At 31.0% G+C, this 23364-nt stretch overlaps 1 protein-coding gene across 2 annotated transcripts in view; it reads right to left on the reverse strand.

Moving 5' to 3' along the window:
- Positions 1-19563: 19563 nt before the first annotated feature.
- LOC143195141 (acyl-CoA Delta-9 desaturase) overlaps positions 19564-23364 on the reverse strand; it is an 81374-nt gene continuing 77573 nt past the window's right edge. For both annotated transcript variants that reach the window (XM_076402052.1, XM_076402053.1), the window contains exons 4-7: positions 22624-22829; positions 22368-22553; positions 22096-22299; positions 19564-19861 (exon numbers count right to left, since the gene is read on the reverse strand). In XM_076402052.1, the coding sequence (XP_076258167.1) occupies positions 19708-19861; positions 22096-22299; positions 22368-22553; positions 22624-22829 (750 nt within the window). In that variant the 3' untranslated portion in view covers positions 19564-19707. The remainder of the gene's footprint in view (positions 19862-22095; positions 22300-22367; positions 22554-22623; positions 22830-23364) is intronic.

The raw sequence follows: 23364 nt of genomic DNA on the forward strand, positions 1-23364 counted from the left end.
AGAATGGGAAATCCAAATATACAAATCAGTGAAGAAATTTACAATGAAGCATTGATTTCAATTGAGGACATGTGCTTGATAATGTCAAACAAACTATTAATTCAATTAGGCCTGACCGCGCCCAATCGTCCAATGCATGACGCTTTTAACCAAGAGTTGCATCGAGAAAGACTGTATGATCTCAACGCTTTGAAAGAATAAATTCAAACAAATCTTCCACTGTTAAATGAACAACAGAAGTATGTATTTGAAACTCTTATGAAAGTAACAAATGATGAAACTGGAGGGATTTATTTCTTAGATGCACCTGGTGGTACAGGAAAAACTTTTTTTATTTCATTAATATTAGCAACAATTCGCTCACAAAATAAAATTGCACTTGCACTCGCTTCGTCGGGAATCGCAGCAACTTTGCTTGAAGGTGGTCGAACAGCCCATTCAGCACTAAAATTGCCATTAAATATGCAAAGCAATGAAACTCCAACCTGCAACGTTTCGAAGAACTCTGCAATGGCAAAGGTTTTGCAGCAATGTAAATTGATTGTTTGGGATGAATGCACGATGGCACATAAAAAATCTTTGGAGGCTTTAGACAGAACCTTAAAAGATCTACGTAGCAATAATAACCGATTTGGTGGTGCAATGATTTTATTAGCAGGAGATTTTCGTCAAACATTGCCAGTGATTCCACGATCAACGCCAGCTGATGAACTCAATGCATGTCTAAAGTCCTCCAATTTGTGGAAACATATTAAAGTACTTCATTTAAGCAAGAATATGCGTGTCGAGTTGCAAAATGGCCAATCTGGAAACATATTCTCTAAACAACTCATTGACATTGGTAATGGCAAATTTCCTATAGACATGTTGACGGCTTGCTTTTGCTATGACTATAAACAAGTCCCAGGGGCAATCATTAAGTGTTTGTGGTATTAATCTAGAAAACCCATGTTTCTCACATGGTCAATTGTATGTTGCCTGTTCCCGTGTTGGAAAACCATCAGATTTGTTTATCTATGCGCCAGGTAATCAAACAAAAAACATCGTATACCACAAAGCAATATAATGATAATAATAATAATAATTATGATTCACATGATTAACAATAAAGCGATTACTTACTTTTCAATCCTTATATATGTTTTATTTAATTATTTTTTATTCACAACGCCCTATCACCAGGGTGATGGTTCTGTTCAGGAGAATTTTTTAAAATACGTAGGCACAAAAACTGCCACATTACAAATCTTTTTGACAGGACGAAGTCTGTCGGGTCAGCTAGTACTAAATAAAAATTAAATATATACCTAATCATAGAAAAAAACTAATCCATAACATAATTAAAAATGATTGCATATTAACTACTAGAGCTCTTTTAAATAAAGTAAATACTTCATTTATTATTGAACGGAAATATTTTTTAACAAAAAACGAGAGAGTAGTCGAAATATTATCTATTATTGCGATAAAAACAGTCAAAAGTATTTTACTATTTATCATTCACAATTTTAATCTATTTACCCTATTATATTAACAATCTTGAAAAATATCGTTCAAAATGCTGCTATATCAATATACAAGATGTTTTTATCTTCAAACAAACTATCAAAAAATCATAGAACTATTTATATTACATATAAGTCTATATAAACATAAATTGGGTACATTTTTGTCAAGGTTGCGGTTAAGACGAGAGAGCCAGAACGTTAAAAATCAGTCGAATGAAACTAGTAGAACCAAAAATAGTAACCAAAAGTACAGGACTGAAACGGTCGATAGTAAATAGTAACAAAATCAATTGGACCGAAAATAGCGACTGAAAACAGTTACTGGTAAAATGTAGTAAAATCAGTCGAACCAAAAATAGCGACTGAAACAGTCGATAGTAAAAAGTAATAGACTACTTTCTACAGCAGTCGAAGTAGTTGAATAGTCCTTTTCAGTATATAGTTAACAATGCTAATTTATAGCTATACGGTAGTTCTGGTAACCTCTTAACATATTAATATATAGCTGAGTAATGGCCACAATTCGTCGATTCTGGCCAAATTTTTTGCTTATAATTATTATTATATGCTTTGAAATAAAAGATAAATAGTCCAAATAAAATCGAAGCGAACCAAAAAACTTGGACATATGTAGCGTTTTATTTAATAATTCAAATTTTTAACATTGCAAGCTTGCAATTTAGCAAGAAATGTTTTTCAGAATCTCTCCATCCTATGTTATAAATTAATATTTTTAGAATACATTACTGACACTATACCTATTATAAATTTTAAAAATTAATTTACACTCTTAACATTTTGAATATATTTTCACTGGTAATAAATTGTTCAACAGCAGTTATGTTTTAATTGACGGGTTAATGTCTAGCCCATATTTTCAGAAGTGACAACAGGTTTGGCAACAACATGAACCTGAGAAAAATAAAAAAATATTATTATTTTGAAAACCTGAGTGAGACAATTGTAATGAAAATGTCTCTATTTAATTTTCGATATTAATTGCATGTTTTAAGCTATTTTCAATATTAAAAGTAAATACACTTAGTTTATCAATATTTGCTTTATGGTATTAAATCAGGTCAACATTGCATAAATAATGAAAAATGAATTATTTCAAATATGTATTTACAATTCTTTACTTTTTTACTTTTATTACTTTACAATCTCTAGAGCTTAATACATTTCCAACCCAAACAAGGAATAATTCTGCCAGTGAAATCTACCAGCCACTACCAGATGCTCTTCAACTGTAACATATATTATGAAATTGATTCTTAAGAAAGCAGAGAAATGTTATACATGTTCAGTATATTCTCTAGCTTCAGGTAGATAGCTTCTTTTGCAGATATAATACATCATTTTCACTTACCTTAATATAATAAGTTACAATAAGTATTTCCAAAAGTTGCAGCTCCACTACAAATCTTCATTTTAGTATTTTTACGCTGAATAGTATCCTCTAGATTTTTATGTAGTCCGTCAAATAACTAGCAATCCAAAATAATTATATAAATTAAATAATCATAAGAATTATTCCATTATTTTATGAAGAATATTGGTACAGAAACTCAACATATTCTCACGGATGTTTATGGAGAACGTGAACTATCAGAAACTATAAAGAGGTTCTAATAAATGAGATAGGCCACAGCCCAGCAATCACAAAAATATTAATTTTTTTTGCCATATGCCCTCGATCTTTACAATTCGGCGTTCTTTACAAGTGCTCTATTAACCCTATATAATATTCATTGTTGGTGGTATTTCCCTTCTCAAAATAGTCCGTGAATATTACACTACGCACATCCTAAAATACCGAGGCCATACGTTTTTCGGCCGATTGTTGTGATTTTGGGCGATTTGAACGAGGTTCACCAGTTGCTGTCCACTAAGATGATAGTTCTTTTCATCCTGGAGTGAAGTGATGCATCCATGTTTTATCTATTATCACATATCCATGCAAAAATTCTGGTCTGTTACGTTTAAACGTGGTGGAACACTGATCAGAATCATCAAAACTTTCTTGTTTCTGGTCAAAAGTGAGCAAACGCGGCATACACTTTGAACAGAGCTTTCTCATTGTCAAATGCTCATGTTATATATGTTTAACACGTTTTTTTGATATCTTGAAGACGATTAGGTTGATTTCTATCTTTTCACCGCTTCATTTAGACGTCCACTGCGTTATGCATCATCGGTGTCTCTACGACCATGTTAGAACTCAGCAAACCAATGTTTCTAATGGAGCGAAGTCCTTATCATAACAATTTTCAATCCAGTGCTTCGCTTCAACGATTTTTTCCCATCAAGAAGAAGTGTAAAACTAAAACACGAAATTGTTTTTGATTTATTGTTTTTAAAGGTAACAAAACTAGTCCCACCCTTAGCACAATAATTTAAAAACTTATAAGTAGAATATCATGAAATTTTAACAGCCTTCTTTTGAATGTTAGTACTAACTGAAAAAGCGATGAATGCAATAAAACTAGCGTCATCTATGTGATTTTTTAACTCATGCGTTAAAATAATTTACAAGTAATAAAAATTTTTGTTCACTTAAAACCTTACATGTTTTATATTATACAAAAGTTCCATATTTTCAAAAAAAGCAAATAGCGAGAACTTTTGCATATAATCAATCTAGTACCATCTTACAACCTGACGTTGCAAAAACCGCTTCGTGCACGATCACCGAGATAGAAATCTCTCTAATTCTAAACGTCATTCGGAAATTTTATTTTGGTAATTATTGACGTGTATCCTCTGAGCATCCGTCTTTATGTACAAAGAATTTTACAACGAAGGGATTTAACCGCGTACAAAATTTGAAAAGTAAAAACAAAAAATAAATACCGGTAATAGTGCCATATCTATCTAATCAACCAGGTTAATTGGAAAAACGTTTACGTAGCAATAATTCGGATATATTTATCTTGAAGCGACGATATCCTAAGATCGTTCACTTTGAAAAGTAATTTAAAAATCGTTATATATTTTAACAGGTATTCCCAGTATTTTCGCTTCCCATTGTCTTGAATGATTCAGTTTGGTCGAAAAATTATCACACTTATATAGTCCGTTCAATAAAACAGTGAACTCACGTCATCTGAATCGATGACGTGAAAACGTTGCAATGTTGCCACGAGTTTTAGTTTATTTTGGACCGACATAACAAAATTATAATCTAAATAAGATAATGAAATATGGAACACGTTATAAAATATTATTTATTTTAAGATTACAGTATATCGAATGCAAATATTATCGAAAAACTTATTATTAAACTACAGTAAACAAACAGTCATAATAGTTTGTAGGTTAGGATTGTGCTTTATTATATTTAAGTTGAACCTTTTTTCACACCTCCTAGAGTCTTGGAGCGCTTTTTTATGTAGTTGTGTCTCTTGAAGTATCCACCACCTTTTACGATTAGATCTTGTTAAGTTATTTTGATATCACTGTATTTTTCCTTAGTTTGTGCTGTTCTACTAAATTTCTTGATAAAATTAGATTTAATCATTGCGTTCCCCTTAATTCATTTAACATATCTGCAAAACAGTTGGCATTCGGTCTCTCCTCATACTTTCTAAGTAAATTCTCATATATATTCGGAACAACTACACAAATACCTATGCACATAAATCTTCCAGACTCTACAATACGATTTCCTACAGTTACCGTCTATTAAACACATACTCACTTTGTTGTACGTTTTTTCTTCCCGATTTTGAAAAGAAAAACTAAGGCAAAGCTAAAAGGCTTTATTTATACTCAATTTATTAACTATAAAATATTTTTATCAAAAAAATTGAACAGACAGAAATTAAATAAGGAACTAACTAAAAAACACAAAAAAAGCGTTTTAAAATCAAATATGTACTCAATAATCGTTGGAATATCTAAATAAAAATAAACAAAAACCTTATTTAACCTATCTACTACACGTATTTTGTATTCTACCAAATACACACAACTTAGCTTAATACCTACCTAAATATATTTATCTGTATACAATATTATTTTAACTACTACCAACTGATCAGTTGGAATTCGGCACTGAGAAGCAAATTAGATTCGTTTTGTTCGTAATTTAATTTTATGTATATGTCACAAAATTATATTATTATTCTTGTATTGTTTAAGCTCGGCTCCGACTTCAAACCTTTTAATTTTTAATGAGTTTCTTATTTATTTTTTGAAGTCCATTCAATTTTTTTATTAAAAATGTTTTGTTTTTCTATTTTTAGGGTTAGGTATTTACTCAATAAGTTACGCAGTTATTTTATTAAGTATTACAATGAGTAGAACAAGCATAAGTGCAGCCCGTATGAAGAAGACCAGGAATAATGAAACAATGATTGAAAATAAGTAACGCTTCAGGTCCCCGGAGTCCGTTACATAACCTAGTAGATTCGACAACAACAAAAAGTCGTTGCACCCATGGGAATTGAACCCGCGACCACCGCGTGTGAGCTGAACACTCTAATCCTACACCATATAAGCAGTTACCTGCAATATTTCTACGGCATCTCATATGATATATGGTTAGCGTTTCAAGAACAAACTGGACGGCTTTTGCACCGAACAACTTCTTGCGGTCTTCCGATACAATAGTTCAGTTAATAATATTATACCCAATTATCTAATTATCCTAGATAAAAAATATGTGAAAACTTTGTACGTGGCCTGAAATTTGTGGTTTTCCCTCGATTTTAAATCAGATCGGTTTGTTTACACCATCGGCTCTCATAAGTCTATACCTTAGAAATTAGTTGTCCGTTAAAAATTAGCTGTTACCCCGAACCATTGTACATGTATTTCGAGTATTTTTTTATCGTCGTAAAATAATCTGACATGAATAAACTTTCTACACACAAATACCGAACACGAATACATCAACTTTTGTTGTCTTAGCACTACTTTTATTATCATCTTGCCGTGAGTGACCCATTCTAATATATTCATATCTCATTTAAATACAAAAATATAAATAATGGGTCTTTCTTAATCTTTTTATATGTTTTTAAAAATTTTATTGTTTTAACAGTAATGTCTGAAAGTTTCATTAGGCTCCTTCATGGGTTCTTTTCACTTTTTCAATCCTATATTACCCAAGAGTATATGAAGGGATGTTCTACATCCCTCAAATAACTTCAAATCTCTAAGTTAAGCTACTTTCCGGACTAACAGGTTCCCCTGAAATAATTGTATTAAATTATGTTTATATTAAAAAAAACTACTCATTATTATACATTTTATATATTTTGATCTAGCATAGCACTAATTTTTTGAGATATTTTGACTGTGACTGTGCCTATACTATTATACAGTGCAGCTGCAATATGCTAAAAATATTTTCAATAATAACTCACAGCAACTTAATATTTAACAGTAAAAATAGTTACCTTCGTAACACATTTTACAGAGACGCAATTTGTTCTGTCTGGTATTTGGAACCAGAGGAATTTTGTATAAATGTGGACAAATTTCACAAGAAGTTTTTCTCTAATCATGACGGAGCTTGATTGACACCTTTTACATAAAATATAGAGATATAGTGGGAAATGAAATGGGCAGATTTTTCTTTCTTTCTTTGTTACATTTTCTTCTTCGATAAAATTTTATTTCATATTTAAGCAGCATTTAGTAAATATCTAAAAATCAGTAAAGAAACCACGAAGCTGAAAAGGAGCTTAGCACAATTCTGCTTGAAAAATGACGACAGATTTGCTGATATTCAATAATCAATAAAATATCAACCTATAAACTGTCTTCGCTATATCATGCTTATTAGGCTTCAAGTAAACTTTGTATCAATTAAACTTTGTATGAATAGAGACTCATATCTTTAAAAAGATAATTTATGTAAAAACAATCTTGAAATGTAATAAGCTACTTTCCAGACTAACAGGTTCCCCAGAAATAATTGTATTAAATTATGTTTATATTTAAAAAAACTACTCATTATTATACATTTTATATATTTGATCTAGGATAGAGCTAATTTTTTGATATATTTTAGTGACTGTGCCTATACTATTATACAGTGCAGCTGCAATACACTAAAAATATTTTCAATAAAACCCACAGCAACTTAATATCTAACAGTAAAAATAGTTGCCTCCGTAACACATTGTATGGGCAAGATCTGGCTCAATTATCTCTTTCTTATTCTGAAGTAACTGATTAGAGATGCAATTTGTTCTGTCTGGCATTTGGAACCAGAGGGATTTCCCCAACCATGATGGAGCTTGGTTGACACCTTTTACATAAAATATAGAGATATAGTGGGAAATAAAATGGGCAGATTTTTCTTTCTTTCTTTGTTACATTTTTTTCTTCGATAAAATTTTATTTCATTTTTTAAGCAGCATTTAGTAAATATCTAAAAATCAGTAAAGAAACCACGAAGCTGAAAAGGAGCTTAGCACAATTCTGCTTGAAGAATGACGACAGATTTGCTGATATTCAATAATCAATAAAATTTCAACCTATAAACTGTCTTCGCTATATCATGCTTATTAGGCTTCAAGTAAACTTAGTATCAATTAAACTTTGTATGAATAGAGACTCATATCTTTAAAAAGATAATTTATGTAAAATCAATCTTGAAATATCAATTATTGCCAACGATATTTAGTTAATGTTCTGGTACTTGCACCAACACTCTCACGCACTGTTTCGATATTTCACGTTACACAATTAGCATGAGCCATTATTCCAGCCTATGCAGTTGTTATATCATCCGTAACACATTTTACTGGCAAGATCTGACTCCATTATCTCGTTCCTATTCTGAAGTAACTGATTAGAGATGCAATTTGTTCTGTCTGGCATTTGGAACCAGAGGGATTTTGTATAAATGTGGACAAATTTCACATGAAGTATTTCCCTAACCATGAGGGAGCCTGATTGACACCTTTTACATAAAATATAGAGATATATTTGTAAATAAAATGGGCAGATTTTTCTTTCTTTTTTTATTACATTTTTTTCTTCGATAAAATTTTATTTCAGTTTTTAAGCAGCATTTAGTAAATATCTAAAAATCAGTAACGAAACCACGAAGCTAAAACGGAGCTTAGTACAATTCTGTTCGAAGAATAACGACAGATTTGTTGATATTCGATAATCAATAAATTATCAACCTATAATCTATCTTCTTATACCATGGCTTCAGGTAAACTTTGTATCAATTAAACGTTGTAAAAATAGATACTCAGATCTTGAAAAAGATATATTATGTAAACACAATCTTGAAATGTCAATTATTGTCAACGATATTCAGTTAATGTTCCGCTACTTTCACCAACACTCTCACGCACTGTTTCGATATTTCACGTTACACAATTATCATTAGTAATTATTCCAGTCTATGCAGTTGTTATATCATCCGTAACTGATTGTTGGAAAGCATGCATTATATTTTAGTACAAATGTAATAATCCAAATACTCAAGATAATCTCATATTCAATACAATTTATTCTCATATAGTTCTTATATAGTTCAAATATCATTTATAGATTTAATTGTGAATTTAATAAGTTAACCTTTGCAATTGTGTATTTATCACCTCTCTTTCTTATCTCACTCACCATTTTATGAGTTATATTAATTACTTTATATTGACTATCATTCTAACTAATCTAGCTCATCTAACAATCCAGTATTAAAAAAACAATTTTATTCTCTAAAGTTATTAGATGCTAGATTAGGTAAGGCTTAGCTAAAGTATCTGACTGATGTCAATCTGCCTTAAGTTTCAAGTTCTAATGAAGTTAAATAAAGTTTTTCAACTGGGATGTATCGACGTTAGCAATCTGTGGCAGCTATGTTTTTTAGGCAACTTTCTGTATAACCTGTGATTTTATAGTCCTCGATCTAATATCACTGTTACTGATACCAAATATCCAATTAAAATGAGTATTAGCACAACGCTCTGGTCCAATTTCCTAAAATCAGTCCTAAAACTTGATGGCTAAGGGAGTCATCATCGGCAATATTAGTTCACTGAGCTAGTTTCCATTTTATAGATGAAATGAAGCTGACCTACATAAGGTTAAAAAGGTGTAAATTAATCCACAGAAAAAATATTAAATCTAACTAGAAAGTATGGCCACAAGTTCAGTATTAGAACCAGCAGAATTTGTTCAGTCCAGTGTAGAGTCTTCAAGAGGAATTAGAAGTACAATTTTTTTCCAAAGGAAGTAAATTCAGAGGTTTCCTAATTGAATTAAACATTATATCATGTATTTCTGAAAAAAAAATGATAAGAACTGTATAAGTGGTAATATTGCAAGCAATAATTGTTATATATATTTATACATTGAGTAGCTATCGATACACTTGTTATATACATCACTTTATTGTTCTACTATTGTTACTACGTTATGTTACCTAAATATTATTTGACGGTATCAAGAATCTATTTTAATGCATCTTTGAATCATACTATATCTTGGTAATTTTATTAATTGCCAAAATTATGTACAACACCTACATTGAGTGAAATCAATTTCAATGATATTTTAGGTCATTAAATGCCAGCAGTTTTTAATACAATTACCTCATTAGAACATTGCAGGACATTGTAATAAGAAAAAAAAATATAATGAAAAGTGCTGTTTATTTTAGCTAATCAGCAATTTTAAATGTATCTTCACATAAAATTTTGTAAAAACAGAAAATTAATGCTGAATGAATAATAAATGATTTATATACATTATATTCAATATCAATATTTCAATAATTAAATTAATAATAATTCAATAATATAATATCAATTCATATTCGTTAAACGTAAGTATTATGAATTATAAAGTATTTTTTTATTAAAATATTTTTTTATTTACCCCTTAAAAATATTCAGGCTTTTGTTACAGGTTTATATATGGGGGATGAGTCTTTATATTGTGATTTAACAATTGTTTACATTGATACTTCCCATTTTGAGCAATAAGAATCGTATCTATGTTGATCTATGTATGAATCTTATCTATGTTTCTTAACATCATATTATTTCCTAGTATTAATTTAATTAATTCGCATTAGCAAAATATTATTAATAATTTCCTCAGTTCTTAATTAATCACTAACTCTCCTATAATATATCAGATTGTTAGTAGATATATAGTACCCATAGTAAATGTACCCATAGTAATATTTTCTGTTTATGGTGAATATATTTTATATAATACGGACTTGACTATCCGGTCATCTGTATAAAAAACTACCTGAATGGAGAATGAGTGAGACAGGAGGCTCTGTTTTCTAATACATTAGAACCCTCAGTATCCCTTTATATCGCTGTTCAATAAGCCGCCTCTTATTTCCGTTAAATAAAACAATATTTTCAAGGGAACTAATAGTTTTTGTTTTCTAAACACTTTCACATATTATAACTGGCGCAATCGGTAGGTTTCCAGGGAAATCATAAAGCTGTTCTCTTTTGAATTAATTCAATTAACCGGAATGGAATTAATTATCAAAATAGGAAGACAGGTTGACGTGGGGTTGGCAATCGTTCTACAGTTACGCATTTCTTGATGTAGTTTAGTGGAGTTCGGGCAAAAGTACCGTAGCTAAAGCTCTAAGGTCACAAAAGGTGGATTGAAGATGCTCAAAGTCATAAACTAATCCAGGTTAGAAACATTTAAGCTTTGAAAAACACCCCTGGGGTGTAAATTTTTATCACATCCATCACAGTTCAAGGTGTAAAGTCACCAAAGGCGGACTGAAGTTGCTATGAATGAATATAGTCTACTATACTTAAATTTCGACATACTGAACTACGCTACTGATAAACATCTTTCATTATCACAACTAATAGGAATCGTAATTAAAAATTGATACTTTAACTACTTAACGAAAAACCTATATGAATTACATGAAAAGACATTTAGTAAGTGACATACAGTTGGAAAATAATACAATTGTCATTTATAGGAAGTTATCAAGGTAGATAGCAAATGTCAGACATTTTGAATATAATTTTTCTTCGTCAATTTGTGTTTTTTTATTTTATTTATGTAAGGCTATAAAGGACTAACAGAATGATAACAACTCAGCTGGTAATATTATACGTTATTTATTACAATAAGATACCCCAATTTTTGTCAATATTATTTTAGAATATTTTAATGGATGGCCTATTAAAGTAACTACTGAAACTTATTAACTTCATTTTTTCTAACCAATTATGCGCGGGTTTTTTAATAACATATAGTCCTAATATTTAAAAATGTGTTCATACTAAATCAAAAATGTGAAAATTAATTATAATTGTAATAGATCCTGGACCAGGTTGATATTTTTTATTGTCATACACGATAAAATATTTTTTTTGTCTCTGGTCTGATGTTTCAATATTCTCTTTTTGATGAAATTACTATAGCATAATATTCAGCTGCGTACATCTATAAATGAAGAAACGGAGTACACTATTACCTTAATTAACACTAGAAGTGACTTAACTCCTCTCCGATCAGATCTCCTAACAGATCTCCCGTCATAGAATATAATCTGTAATAGAATACCCAATTATTAAACCACAAGTACGAATAATATAAATCATGATACTCGATACTAGACTATTTAAAGAATAACCTGTTCATTCATTTACATGAAAATAATATACTTTTAGAGCAACATATAACAGAGAAATGAAAAAAAAATTTATGTTATCATATTACATAGCAAATGTCCCTAAAGGCCTTTTTTCGTTAATTTGTATTACTTTTTCTTTATGCAAGGCAATCAAGGAGTGGCAGAATACTTTTATTAGTTGTTAACAATATCTGGTATTATTATACTTTATTTCATACAACATACATACATTCAATATGATAGCCAATTTGTTAAAAAAAAATTCATGACCTAAATCAAAATATGCGACTAAAGTTTGAAATCGTATTAAAAAAATCACAATGATTGACAACAAATATTAACGTTAAAGATGACTGATTTTCGACTTTTAATTAATTTAACATCAAAAAGATTGCCGATGTTTTCTTAATTTTTTCTAACCAATTTTACACAGTATTTATAAAACTATAAATTATTATTGTAATTAAAAAAATATGTTAATAAAAGGAATTATAATTGTGATAGATCATGGACAAGGCTGTTATTTTTTCTTGTCATTGTTCATTCAACACCATATGCAAGATATAATTATTTATTGTCACCAGCCTAACGTATTATTATTGATAATAATATAAATTATTGACCACGGACATTTGATGAAAAACACCGGTACTACAGTGAGTTGTGAAATTTAATATAATGGCGGTTTCAAATGAAACATGTCAAAAATATCAGCTTAATCGTCTTTTTATTTATTCATGGTGCAAATTAAGAGCAAGGATTTCTGATGAAATCTAACATTTTTTAGTTTAGCAAGGTTGGAAAATTGGTAATGATGAATATCTCGGATTTTCTTTTTATTTTATGAATACTTTGTATAGATAGTTGTTTAAATAAAATGAGTAAAACTAAAAGTTATAACGGAGAATATAATTTATAAATATATCTTTATAGGTAAATGTCAATAAAAATTATACAATTTAAAAGACAAGTGTTGAAGTAATAGAAAATGTTACAATTTTATTTTTTATTATTAATTACATCCCACATTAGATATGCTTAGTGTATTTTTAATGTACAAATTAACATATTGCTGATCTTCTGTTGTACTTGCATCAATATACAAGATGATTATATTCAATTAAAATAAAATTAAACTACTTAAGTTGAAATGAAGAATGATACTTTAGACTATACACGTTCGCTTCAATCTTCTGATTTCCTGCCTGTTATCCAGTAGCTGTATTGCTTTGACGTGACTGTGATTTAGTAACCTTAACTTTGTTTTGACAGCGATATTACAAAATGTAAAGTTTGTTTATATTTCTTCTCTACAGCTAACAATTATTATTATAATTTACACACTAGAGTCTATTCAGCGACAATCTATTGTTTTTTTCTCACACCTTGCACTCCTTCACTCACTCACTATCGCACAAGTTCGGTTTAGTCCTCTTCAGTCTGCGAACAGAGCGTCGTCCATGCGGTAGCTGAAGCGACTCTAGATCTTTATGGAGGTGTAGCCTGACTTCGTATTTCCCAGGGAACTTTTTGATTTCTTCCTTGACCGTAAAAATGCTCAGTTAATGATGCAAATCTTCAATGCGTATATTCCAAGGCGCGTCCACTGTGTTACGCAATACCTTATTCTGAACTGCCTGAATCTTCATTATTCACATGCATTATTCACATTGCTATCCCGGGTACTGCCTCACTGCTCTATACCATATGGTATATACCAAAACCATATAGCTATATGCCATATTGGTTTGAACACCTAATTGTAGAACACTATTTTATTGTGCATTGGTATTTATTGGTAATAGAGTTGGCCATCAAAAAAAATATCGATATTTTTTAAAATTCCGATTTAAAATTTTGATATTTTAAAAGAAATATCGAAATATCGATATAACTCAGACGAAAAAATATCGATGTTTTTCAGTAGAAATAAAAATAGTGAAACATTAGCTTAAAAAGATATATACATTAAAATAATCTAAAATAAAATACATTTAAAATTAAGTACCAAAATTCGTTAAATTTAAAAGCTTATTAAAAATTATAATAAATTTAAAATATTTTAATAAGACATAATTATATGTCATTAATTTTATAATGGATAGACTCTCTATATTTATCTGTTTATCAGCCAGAAATAGCTAGAAAGCTGGCCAACCTCATCTCATCTTTAAAAGGCTCCTAGTATTAATGAAACTTTACATGAACTATTGAAATAATTGTCCGGAAAAGCAATCATCATGTTGATATATATATTTAATAACAGTTTCAGACTAAAGCAGGTTCTAGGATATTTTAAGTTGGCACAAATAATGATGATTAAGAAACCTGACAAATTGGCAGATGTCGTCTCTTAATAGTTTATATCGCTGCTACCTGTGGTATCTAAATTACTTGAAGAAACCGCTATTAAAACCTTTTAAGTGACTTATGAAAATACTAGGTTTCAGTTTCGAAATGACCAATAAACAGTCGAGCAAGTGTATGGAATAGGAGAGGTTATTGCAAAAGCATTTGAAGAAATGAAATGCTGCAATATTCATGAGCGTTTCACAGGCATTTGACCGATTATGGCAATTGAGGCTCAACCACGGTATAACAGTACTTGAAATATTTACCGATAGCATAATCAATATGAGCAAAAATATATCTCTGCCTAGAGCCATTGAAAAATTGCAATTAGTAGACAACAAAATTACCACAAATGAATTAGAATTGAAATCTCATCAATTTTACGTAGGAATAAAATGACAAAAATCTAATTATATCGAAGAAACCAAAAACCTTAAGAATCGATGATAGGTTAACTTAGAAACACAATTGAAAGATACACCCTACCAAATAAGACCAAATATATTTGCTCATCAATCAATTACTAAGCCTATGTGGACTTATGGACGACTGGTAATTCAAGGTTGTCAAAGCAAAATTCTTCGATAAATTTCCAATGCTTATAGCTACGTTTTACTTAAGGCTAAATTTACTTAGCATCATGAAAGCGATGGAACTGCCGAAAACGTTCACCAAAATTCAAAAATTTGGAGAAAACCAAACCAAACCAAACAAACTAGTAAAATATATAAGTGTTTTCCTTAACTTTAGCTTAATTAGTCTAAATTTTCTCCATTCTGTGTCATGACTTTTTCTCTCAAAACACTTGTGTCCAAAACAACCAAACTGTTTGTTGCTTTTTTTACGAGGGAGCCCCCCTGTGGACGCAACTCCCATCTATATGAATCTGTTGCTGAGAATGGGGATATCACATCTTTTCAGTCTTGCGTGCTGTTATCCCTCCTACCTGCTTACTGCTGTGCCCGAGGTTGAATACAGTACGTCCATATTGTCTGGATAATGGCTCTATATTCTACGGTCCACAGTGTAAATCAAGTACAACACTTTGTTACGAATTACTTATGATTCGGGACGAAACGGAATTAATAACACCATTTTTGGCTTGGGAACAAAATAGAATCTTTATTTACATGACTAGTCTTTTATATCATTTTTGAACAATCTCGTTAAAACTACAACGCCCTCAACTTGTTTTCTACATACTAGGAATTGACCCTTGTATTAACATGAATCATATATTTCACACCCCATCTCAATTTAAATGTATCTAACAACTAACCTAATTAACATATTAAACAAAGATCGCAAAAATGCATTTTAATTTCCAGAATAAAACTAATATATTCTACATATAAATTTGTTTGAACTATTTCTACATGGTGATAAATTAATTTTACGTAATGATTTAATTGAATAAGTCTGCACATTTACAATATAAACAAACGTAATAATATTTTTTATTTATACATAATTCTCTCTTTGACCACTCTTAAAAAACATTGAACAATCATAGAATTAGCCGCCAAAACACTGTCAAATTTCAATATCAATAATTTAGTTTCTTCCTGGACTACCAGACCTACATATGTATATTTTTTGTGCCTTCAATGAATTTATTCCATGCTATTGGGTTGCCTTTTTGAAATGCTATAAATCCATTAAATTTATTTCTAGTTGGTTACCACCCCAGTCTTCAAAACTTGCTCCTTCAAATCCACTATCAGCTTACTTAGTCCATGATCTTTTGGTACCTTTTAGGTTTTCAAGTATTATTCTTCTTTTTTCAGCTTTCAATTGGTTTATCAAATGTTTGTCTATATATAAAGTACTACATACAATATCTGATCTCGTAACTAACGAGAAATAAATAAAACTGAATTTTGATCTTCTACACGGTATGTTATCTATTAATTCTATAATCAGCGTTACAATATTTCATATAGAATTTCTCGACCAGTCATTAAATTGCGTGTTTTTCATGAATCCTTGATACCTCTTCTATCTCTTTTATTTCAATTCAGATCTTCTTCAGGTCCTGTTAATAACGCGTCATTGATTAATATAACAAGATGAACATTATCTTTTGAATACAGACAATATTCATACTCTGATCGTTTAAAATTCAGCTTGTTCATTACCTCATTAAATTTCGTATTCCAACATTTCGGTGCATATCTCAATACATACGATGTTCGATTTAATTTGAAATAATTTATTTTGGTGTCTAGACCCTCCGATTTCTTAATTACCTAGCTTATCAATTATTCAATTTAAAAATACTGTTAGGGCATCAGTTTGCTTTATCTTTCAGTTCTGTTGAATTGATATTTATATCAAAATTTTAATACTTTTTAAATAAACTCTTCTCCATCGGTTTCAATGGCCTTTTGTCCCTCTTGTAATTCTGTTGGACCCCATGTTTCTAATTATCTAGTGCTTCAGTTGATCCTTGTAAATTACACACGGCTACATTACTATACAATTCTTCATTGGGTTCAATGTTTCTTTTTATCCTACCGATAACTCTGGATCTGGAAACAGGTCAATTGAAAAGTCCCCAGCCTGACACATAGATGACGCTACCAGAATCAAATCCATATGTTTTTTAGTTAGCCCTAAACCTCAAAAGATGCGTGTATAACTTTGACAGTTATCGGATCATTAATTTGTGAATTATAGCATTTTGAGTGAAACAACTTTTTTAATTGTGAAAAAAATTGATAAAAAGGAATTCAGCGTGTTGATAAAATATTGCTTTTTGACGGGAAAAAATACAATTGAAGCAAAAACTTGGCTTGATGCCGAGTTTCCGGACACTGCCACAGGAAAATAAACCATCAAGGATTGGTATGCTACGTTTAGAAGTGGTGAAATGAGCACCGAAGACGGTTAACTCAGTGGACGCCTAAAAGAGGTTGTTACCGACGAAAACATTTAAAAAATCCACAAAATGATTTTGAATAACCGTAAATTGAAATTGAATGAAATAACAGACACTCTAAAGATATGAACGTATGCATCATATCATTCACGAATATTTGGGTATGAGAAAACTCTATGCAAAGTAAGTGCCGTGCGAGCTCAGTTTTTACCAAAAACGACGACGAGTTGATGATTCGGAGCAGTGTTTGAAGATGATTGAAGATGATCAAGCGTAATAAACCCGAGTTTTTGGATCGATATGTGACAATGGATGAAACATGGTTCCATCATTTCACTCCGAAGTCCAATTGACAGTCATTCGAGTGCACTGCACACGATGAACCCGCTCCAAAGCGTGGGAAAACGAACAGTCGGCTGGCAAGGTTATGGCGTCTGTATTTTGGGATGCGCATGGAATAATTTTCATTGACTACCTTGAAAAAGCAAGGACCATCAACAGCGACTATTACATAGTGTTATTGGACCGTTTGAAGCTCGAAATCGGTCAAAAACGGTCCATTGAATGACGAAATTGCCGAAAAACGGCCGCATTTGAAGAAAAAGGAAGTGCTGCTTCACCAAGAATTCACCAATGCACTGTGTCACAAGTCAGTGAAAACGATGGCAAAAATCCATGAATTGGGATTCTAATTGCTTCATCATCTACCGTATTCTCCAGACCTGGCCCCCAGCGAATATTTACTGTCCTCAGATCTCAAAAGAATGCTCGCTGGGAAGAAATTTTCGTCGAATGAAGAATTGATCGCCGAAATTGAGGCCTATTTTGAAGCAAAGGACAAATCGTACTACAAAAATGGTATCGAAAAGTTGGAGGGTCGCTATAATCAGTGTTTTACCCTTGAAGAGAATTATGCTGAATAAAAAAAAATATTTTGTAAAAAAAATGTGTTTTACTATGGTAGGCCGGGGACTTTTCAATTGACCTGTTATATACTGTACCGAACTCGTTATGTAAAGTTCGCAATCTTCGTCCTCAGTCCCCTGCTATTTCCCAATTATACTGAGAGATCTGGACCCACAACCTGTTACGAAACACTTATAATTCGGGACAGGACGGAATTAATAATACCACTTATAGCTTTGTGACAAGAGAGAAACTTTATTTATATGGCTGCTCATTTATACCATTTTTGAACAATCTCGATACAAACTACAACGCCCTCTGCTTATTTTTCTTCTTTTTTTCTACATACTAGGAATTGGCTCTTGTATCGACATAAGTCATATATTTAACACACCAGTCGCAGTAAGCCGACCTCTGGGACACCCCAGTGTATTTCATATAAAACAAAATATTCATTATTATGCTAAACCATGAAGCTTCTTCGATTGAGGATTGATTAAAATATGTAGTAATATATATACGGATGCATCTTTTTTAGTTTGTATGTCAATCCGTCATGCCAGACTTTGTCAAATGCTTGAGTCATAGACAAAACGATGACAGAACAGTAGAATCGACGTTCCATGTTCCTCTTGGAATTCAAATTAATGACCGGTAATTATGTTGTTCAGATGCTCTTTGAAATGTGATGAAAATTGATCATCATGATTCCCTTGTGTGATATATATTTCAAGAGAGTTGAGTCGTCGACATCATAACCTGGTACTTTCCTTGAGAGTTCTTATTTCTCTAGGATATAAGCACTTTAATGGTATAGTCTAATTTAATTTTAATTTTAATTTTAATTTGGGAAAAAATAGTGATATCTATTACCCCACACTTCTCTTGCTCCTGTGTCGATACAAGTACAACAACAAAATTGTAAAAATTCTAAATTAAGACTGTAGTGAACTTATCGAATAAAAACAAATTGTATGTAATTTTTTTTATTTATAAATAATCACAACCAACCATACAATAAATTTGAATACGCTTAACATCTAAGAGCTTACATCTACAACATCCTTACTGTCCTATAAGAAATATACAAATCGTAAGGTAAAAAGGACTAAACACTTGGTAACTCGTGTCTCCGCAACTTGACGTTTAGGAGACAAAGAAACGGGGACATCGAAAAAACAGAAAGGCGTCGCCAAAAATGACGTTTTGATATGGCACGAATAAAGTAGCCAACTGGTGCCCCGAAAATACTTCGTTTTTTTAACAGTTCAAGAACAAAATAGTACCTAAACGCGATTTTTTCGAAAAAAAAATACTACACACCTATCAAAAATTTATACAGTCCATATCATCCGAAGCCGATGATAATTCTATTTGGTATTAAGATTTGTTAAAATTAATAATAGAGTAATATCGTTAAATAATTACGATTAAACTTATAACTAAGCCCGCGTCTATCCTTGAGCCGTTACCAGTCTTCTTACACCGGGTTCTTTTGATTTTATGATTTCGGCTATATCTTTGTCGTCTAACTTTCCTACTGTTTCCAGCTTTTTCGCATGTTCGCCGTAAATCGGATGAGAACCATCACCGGTACGTTCAGCTCGCCTAAAAAGTAATTAAAACAATTATAAATATAATACAATAAAAGCTCTGTCAATATCGGCTGACTTGTTATAGGTTATAGAGAAACACAGAGCTAACACTATATGCGACCTTGTACAAATGTTTCGCATTGTCCAAACATTTCAAGTACTATGATTATTTTTTGGAGGCATTTGTTTGAGAGATGAGTAAGTAAATTATTGCGACTAAAATATAAACAATATTAGTTGATTATATCCAAGGATCTATCATTAGCAGTATTTTATATCTGGATATACAGAACCAAAGATGGATTAAGAATTTAACAAAATGCTTCCTACACGAAGAGTTCTTAAAATAAATGCAGACATTGTTTTTACTTCGTATGTATACAATTATTCAAATAAATCATATGTATGCAACTTTAGAATAGAATTCAAATAATTATATTGACATTGTAAAACTACATAATAGACTATTTAACCTAAATAGTTTCTTTTGGATCTATTATAGCGCATCAGATCGAAAATATACATCTCTCAACAAGTATGTGGGAAACAAAATTTAAAAAGCTCATCGTAAGTGCTCTTTTTCATCTTATATATCTTATATTAACAAATTGAAAAGAACATGAGAGAGAGCCTTAAATAATTTACATTGTTTTCTAATGAAGATTTATGAACCAAGAGTTGGTTAGTAAAAACAGTGTGTGTATGTTGTGTGTTGTTAGTTTATGTTTTAGACTATTTAATGACACTAAAATGTTATGGTTATTGTAATTTCGATCAGCGATGTACTCCTATATTGATAAAATGCAAAGAATAAAGCGAAGAATAAATGTAACCAACTATTCATCAACCTAACTGTTCGACAGTTTTGACACGTGTCTCCATAAATTAATAGTTTTCCCTTAAGTATTACTGAGTAATTCAGTGTATATAGTATGTCTATATATAATATGTATTCATTCAAATGGCATTTCAGAAAATTGTGGTGATCCGACTTAACAACAATAACATTCGGTTAAGGTTTCAACTACTCAAAAAAAGTCATATTTTTAATATCAGCGGATATGATAATTAACAGCCCGGATAACCAAAGAGTTCAAAAGCAATGAGTTTCAAGAATTGTTAGACGAATCCCCTATTCAAACTCTCAGGGAACTTTCAGATAGCTTAGCAATTGATGAAACAACTATTCGGACGATAAGAATGATCCAAAGCTAGAAAAAAATGGCCACCAATTGACTGAAATATTGGAATTGAACAGGAATTGACTGAAAATACCAATACCATTTAAAATTTTGGGTTAGTCTAGAAGAGTAATCCATATTGATACCGAAATAAAATCCATGGGCATTTTGCTATCTTACAGTGAGATCAAGGTATAGTTTATTACCAGCTGCTAAAACTGAATGAAACTGTTACTGTCTACCGACGCCACCTCTACAAGCTAATGACGCATTCTTGCAAAAAATAACAGCAATAGCGAGTAAAGGTAAAGTCATGTTTTTCCTCAAACTCGGTGCAAGAGTTGTCAATTTGCACTATTGCAACTCGAATGAGAACAGTATGACTAGGCTAGCACATAGTTTCGAAATGCTGGAGAATTGTGGAAACATTGTTTCTTCGACACGCGCACCATATACCAGAAAGATGGAAAATAAATCAGGGAAAATATTTTAACGTCTTAATTAGTCGGTTAATAATCATTTTTAAAAAATGATTAAGTTCTCGTTATACTTTTGAATCAAACTCGTTAAATTTTTTTTGTATAACAAAACAAAAACAAGAAACCATAAAATGCCTCCAATAAAATATTTTCTTTACAGTTTTCCGTAATAGCAATTTAAGATGCATTTATTTCATTTATATTTGCAATAACTTTAGTGGTTGAACCATGCAAGACATTGTGACGCCAATCTGATTAAGTGTTATTATCGAACAAACTGGTTTACATTTTTATAGCAAATATTCCTAAGCATTTTAACAGAATCAATATAACATACAACTAAAAATGTACAAGAAGAGGGTATTAAGAACATGTTTTGCTGAAATTCGTAACGTCAAATTAATGACGCATTTATTTGGTTGCCTGACCACCGAATTTTATTGGAATTTCTATTTTTTAATTACTTATTATAGTAGCCATTAACCTGTAATAGTTTTTCATAAATAATAACTTTTCTCCAAAACACCAAAAGAGCTTTACCCAATATATATGCATTAATAATTCAAATAAATATAAAATCAAATTACTTTTGAACCATATGATATGGTGTAGTTTTCAGATCGTAAGCCAATCCTGCCCAGGCTAGGAAATCAATCACCATGGTAGTGATGCTATATTTAGAGCCGAATTCTGCCGCTCTATAATCCCATGGGAAGGCATGATGGTAGTTGTGCCAACCCTCTCCAACTGATACAAAAGCCACAAAGCTTGACTCAACTGGTTTCATGTACCTTAAAGCCAGATAATATCATCTAATTTCCATTTTTTATGACATCTTGTGACAGTAGCGTATACTTACTTGTCGAATGGTTTATTTCCATATAAGTGAGCGGCGCTATTCACCAGCCAAGTCATGTTCAACACCAATACATTTCTGAACATATAGGCGGCAAAGAACGAGTTATAAAATGATTCCTGCCAGCACAAAACTGGCACCAAGGTGGGAAGCAATATGGCAAAAATAGTATACAGAACTTTATAATGTCTAGAATCAGGAATGGCACATAAGCAAAAGTATAATAATGTATACTGAATAGGAGAGCATGTATACTTACTCTTTTTGGAACATGACAAGCCAATCAGCCTCCATATCACTCATATCAATGGTTTTGCCCTTAGCGATAACAGCTGGATGTTTTCTGCTCATCAACCACCCCACATGCGAAAAGAAGAAGCCTCGATTTGCATTGTGTGGATCCGCATCAGTATCACTGTATTTGTGATGTTGACGATGGTCTCTTACCCAGATGTAAAGACAATTCTGAAATAGCATGTAACATATTAATAGAAATAATAAAAGAAAGTTTTTAAATTTAAATTAATTGAATAGAAATCATAACACATTGTGTCAAAATTACAGAGCAGAATATCTATAGAAATAGTGACATTAAAAATGAATTGAAAAAAATGACTGTAACCAGCGACAACTAGCATCTTGTTAGACTTAAACATAAAAAGAATTGAAATGTATATATCTTTTAGTATAGCAGTAATACGTGTTATTACTAAATTATAATGTACAATATGTATATATTTCTAAAAACTTATACTTAAACATGTATTACAAAATTGTTGTCCAAACATTTAAGAGGAACAGATGTACATGATATATCATGCAAATAAATGATAAAGTTAAAATGCAAAAATTATATAGCTAATAAATTATTTTAGGAAATTATTAAAAATGCATAACATATTTTACTAGTTGCCTGTAATTTTGATCAAGTATATTAGGTTAAATTATTAGCAAAATATTAGCAATATTACAAATATGAAGAAAAGTCTATAAATGTATG

This window comes from Rhynchophorus ferrugineus, unplaced genomic scaffold (genome assembly GCF_030347505.1).
Source record: "Rhynchophorus ferrugineus isolate W39M unplaced genomic scaffold, kcgeb_rfMv2 rfM4, whole genome shotgun sequence".
Taxonomy (NCBI): domain Eukaryota; kingdom Metazoa; phylum Arthropoda; class Insecta; order Coleoptera; family Curculionidae; genus Rhynchophorus; species Rhynchophorus ferrugineus.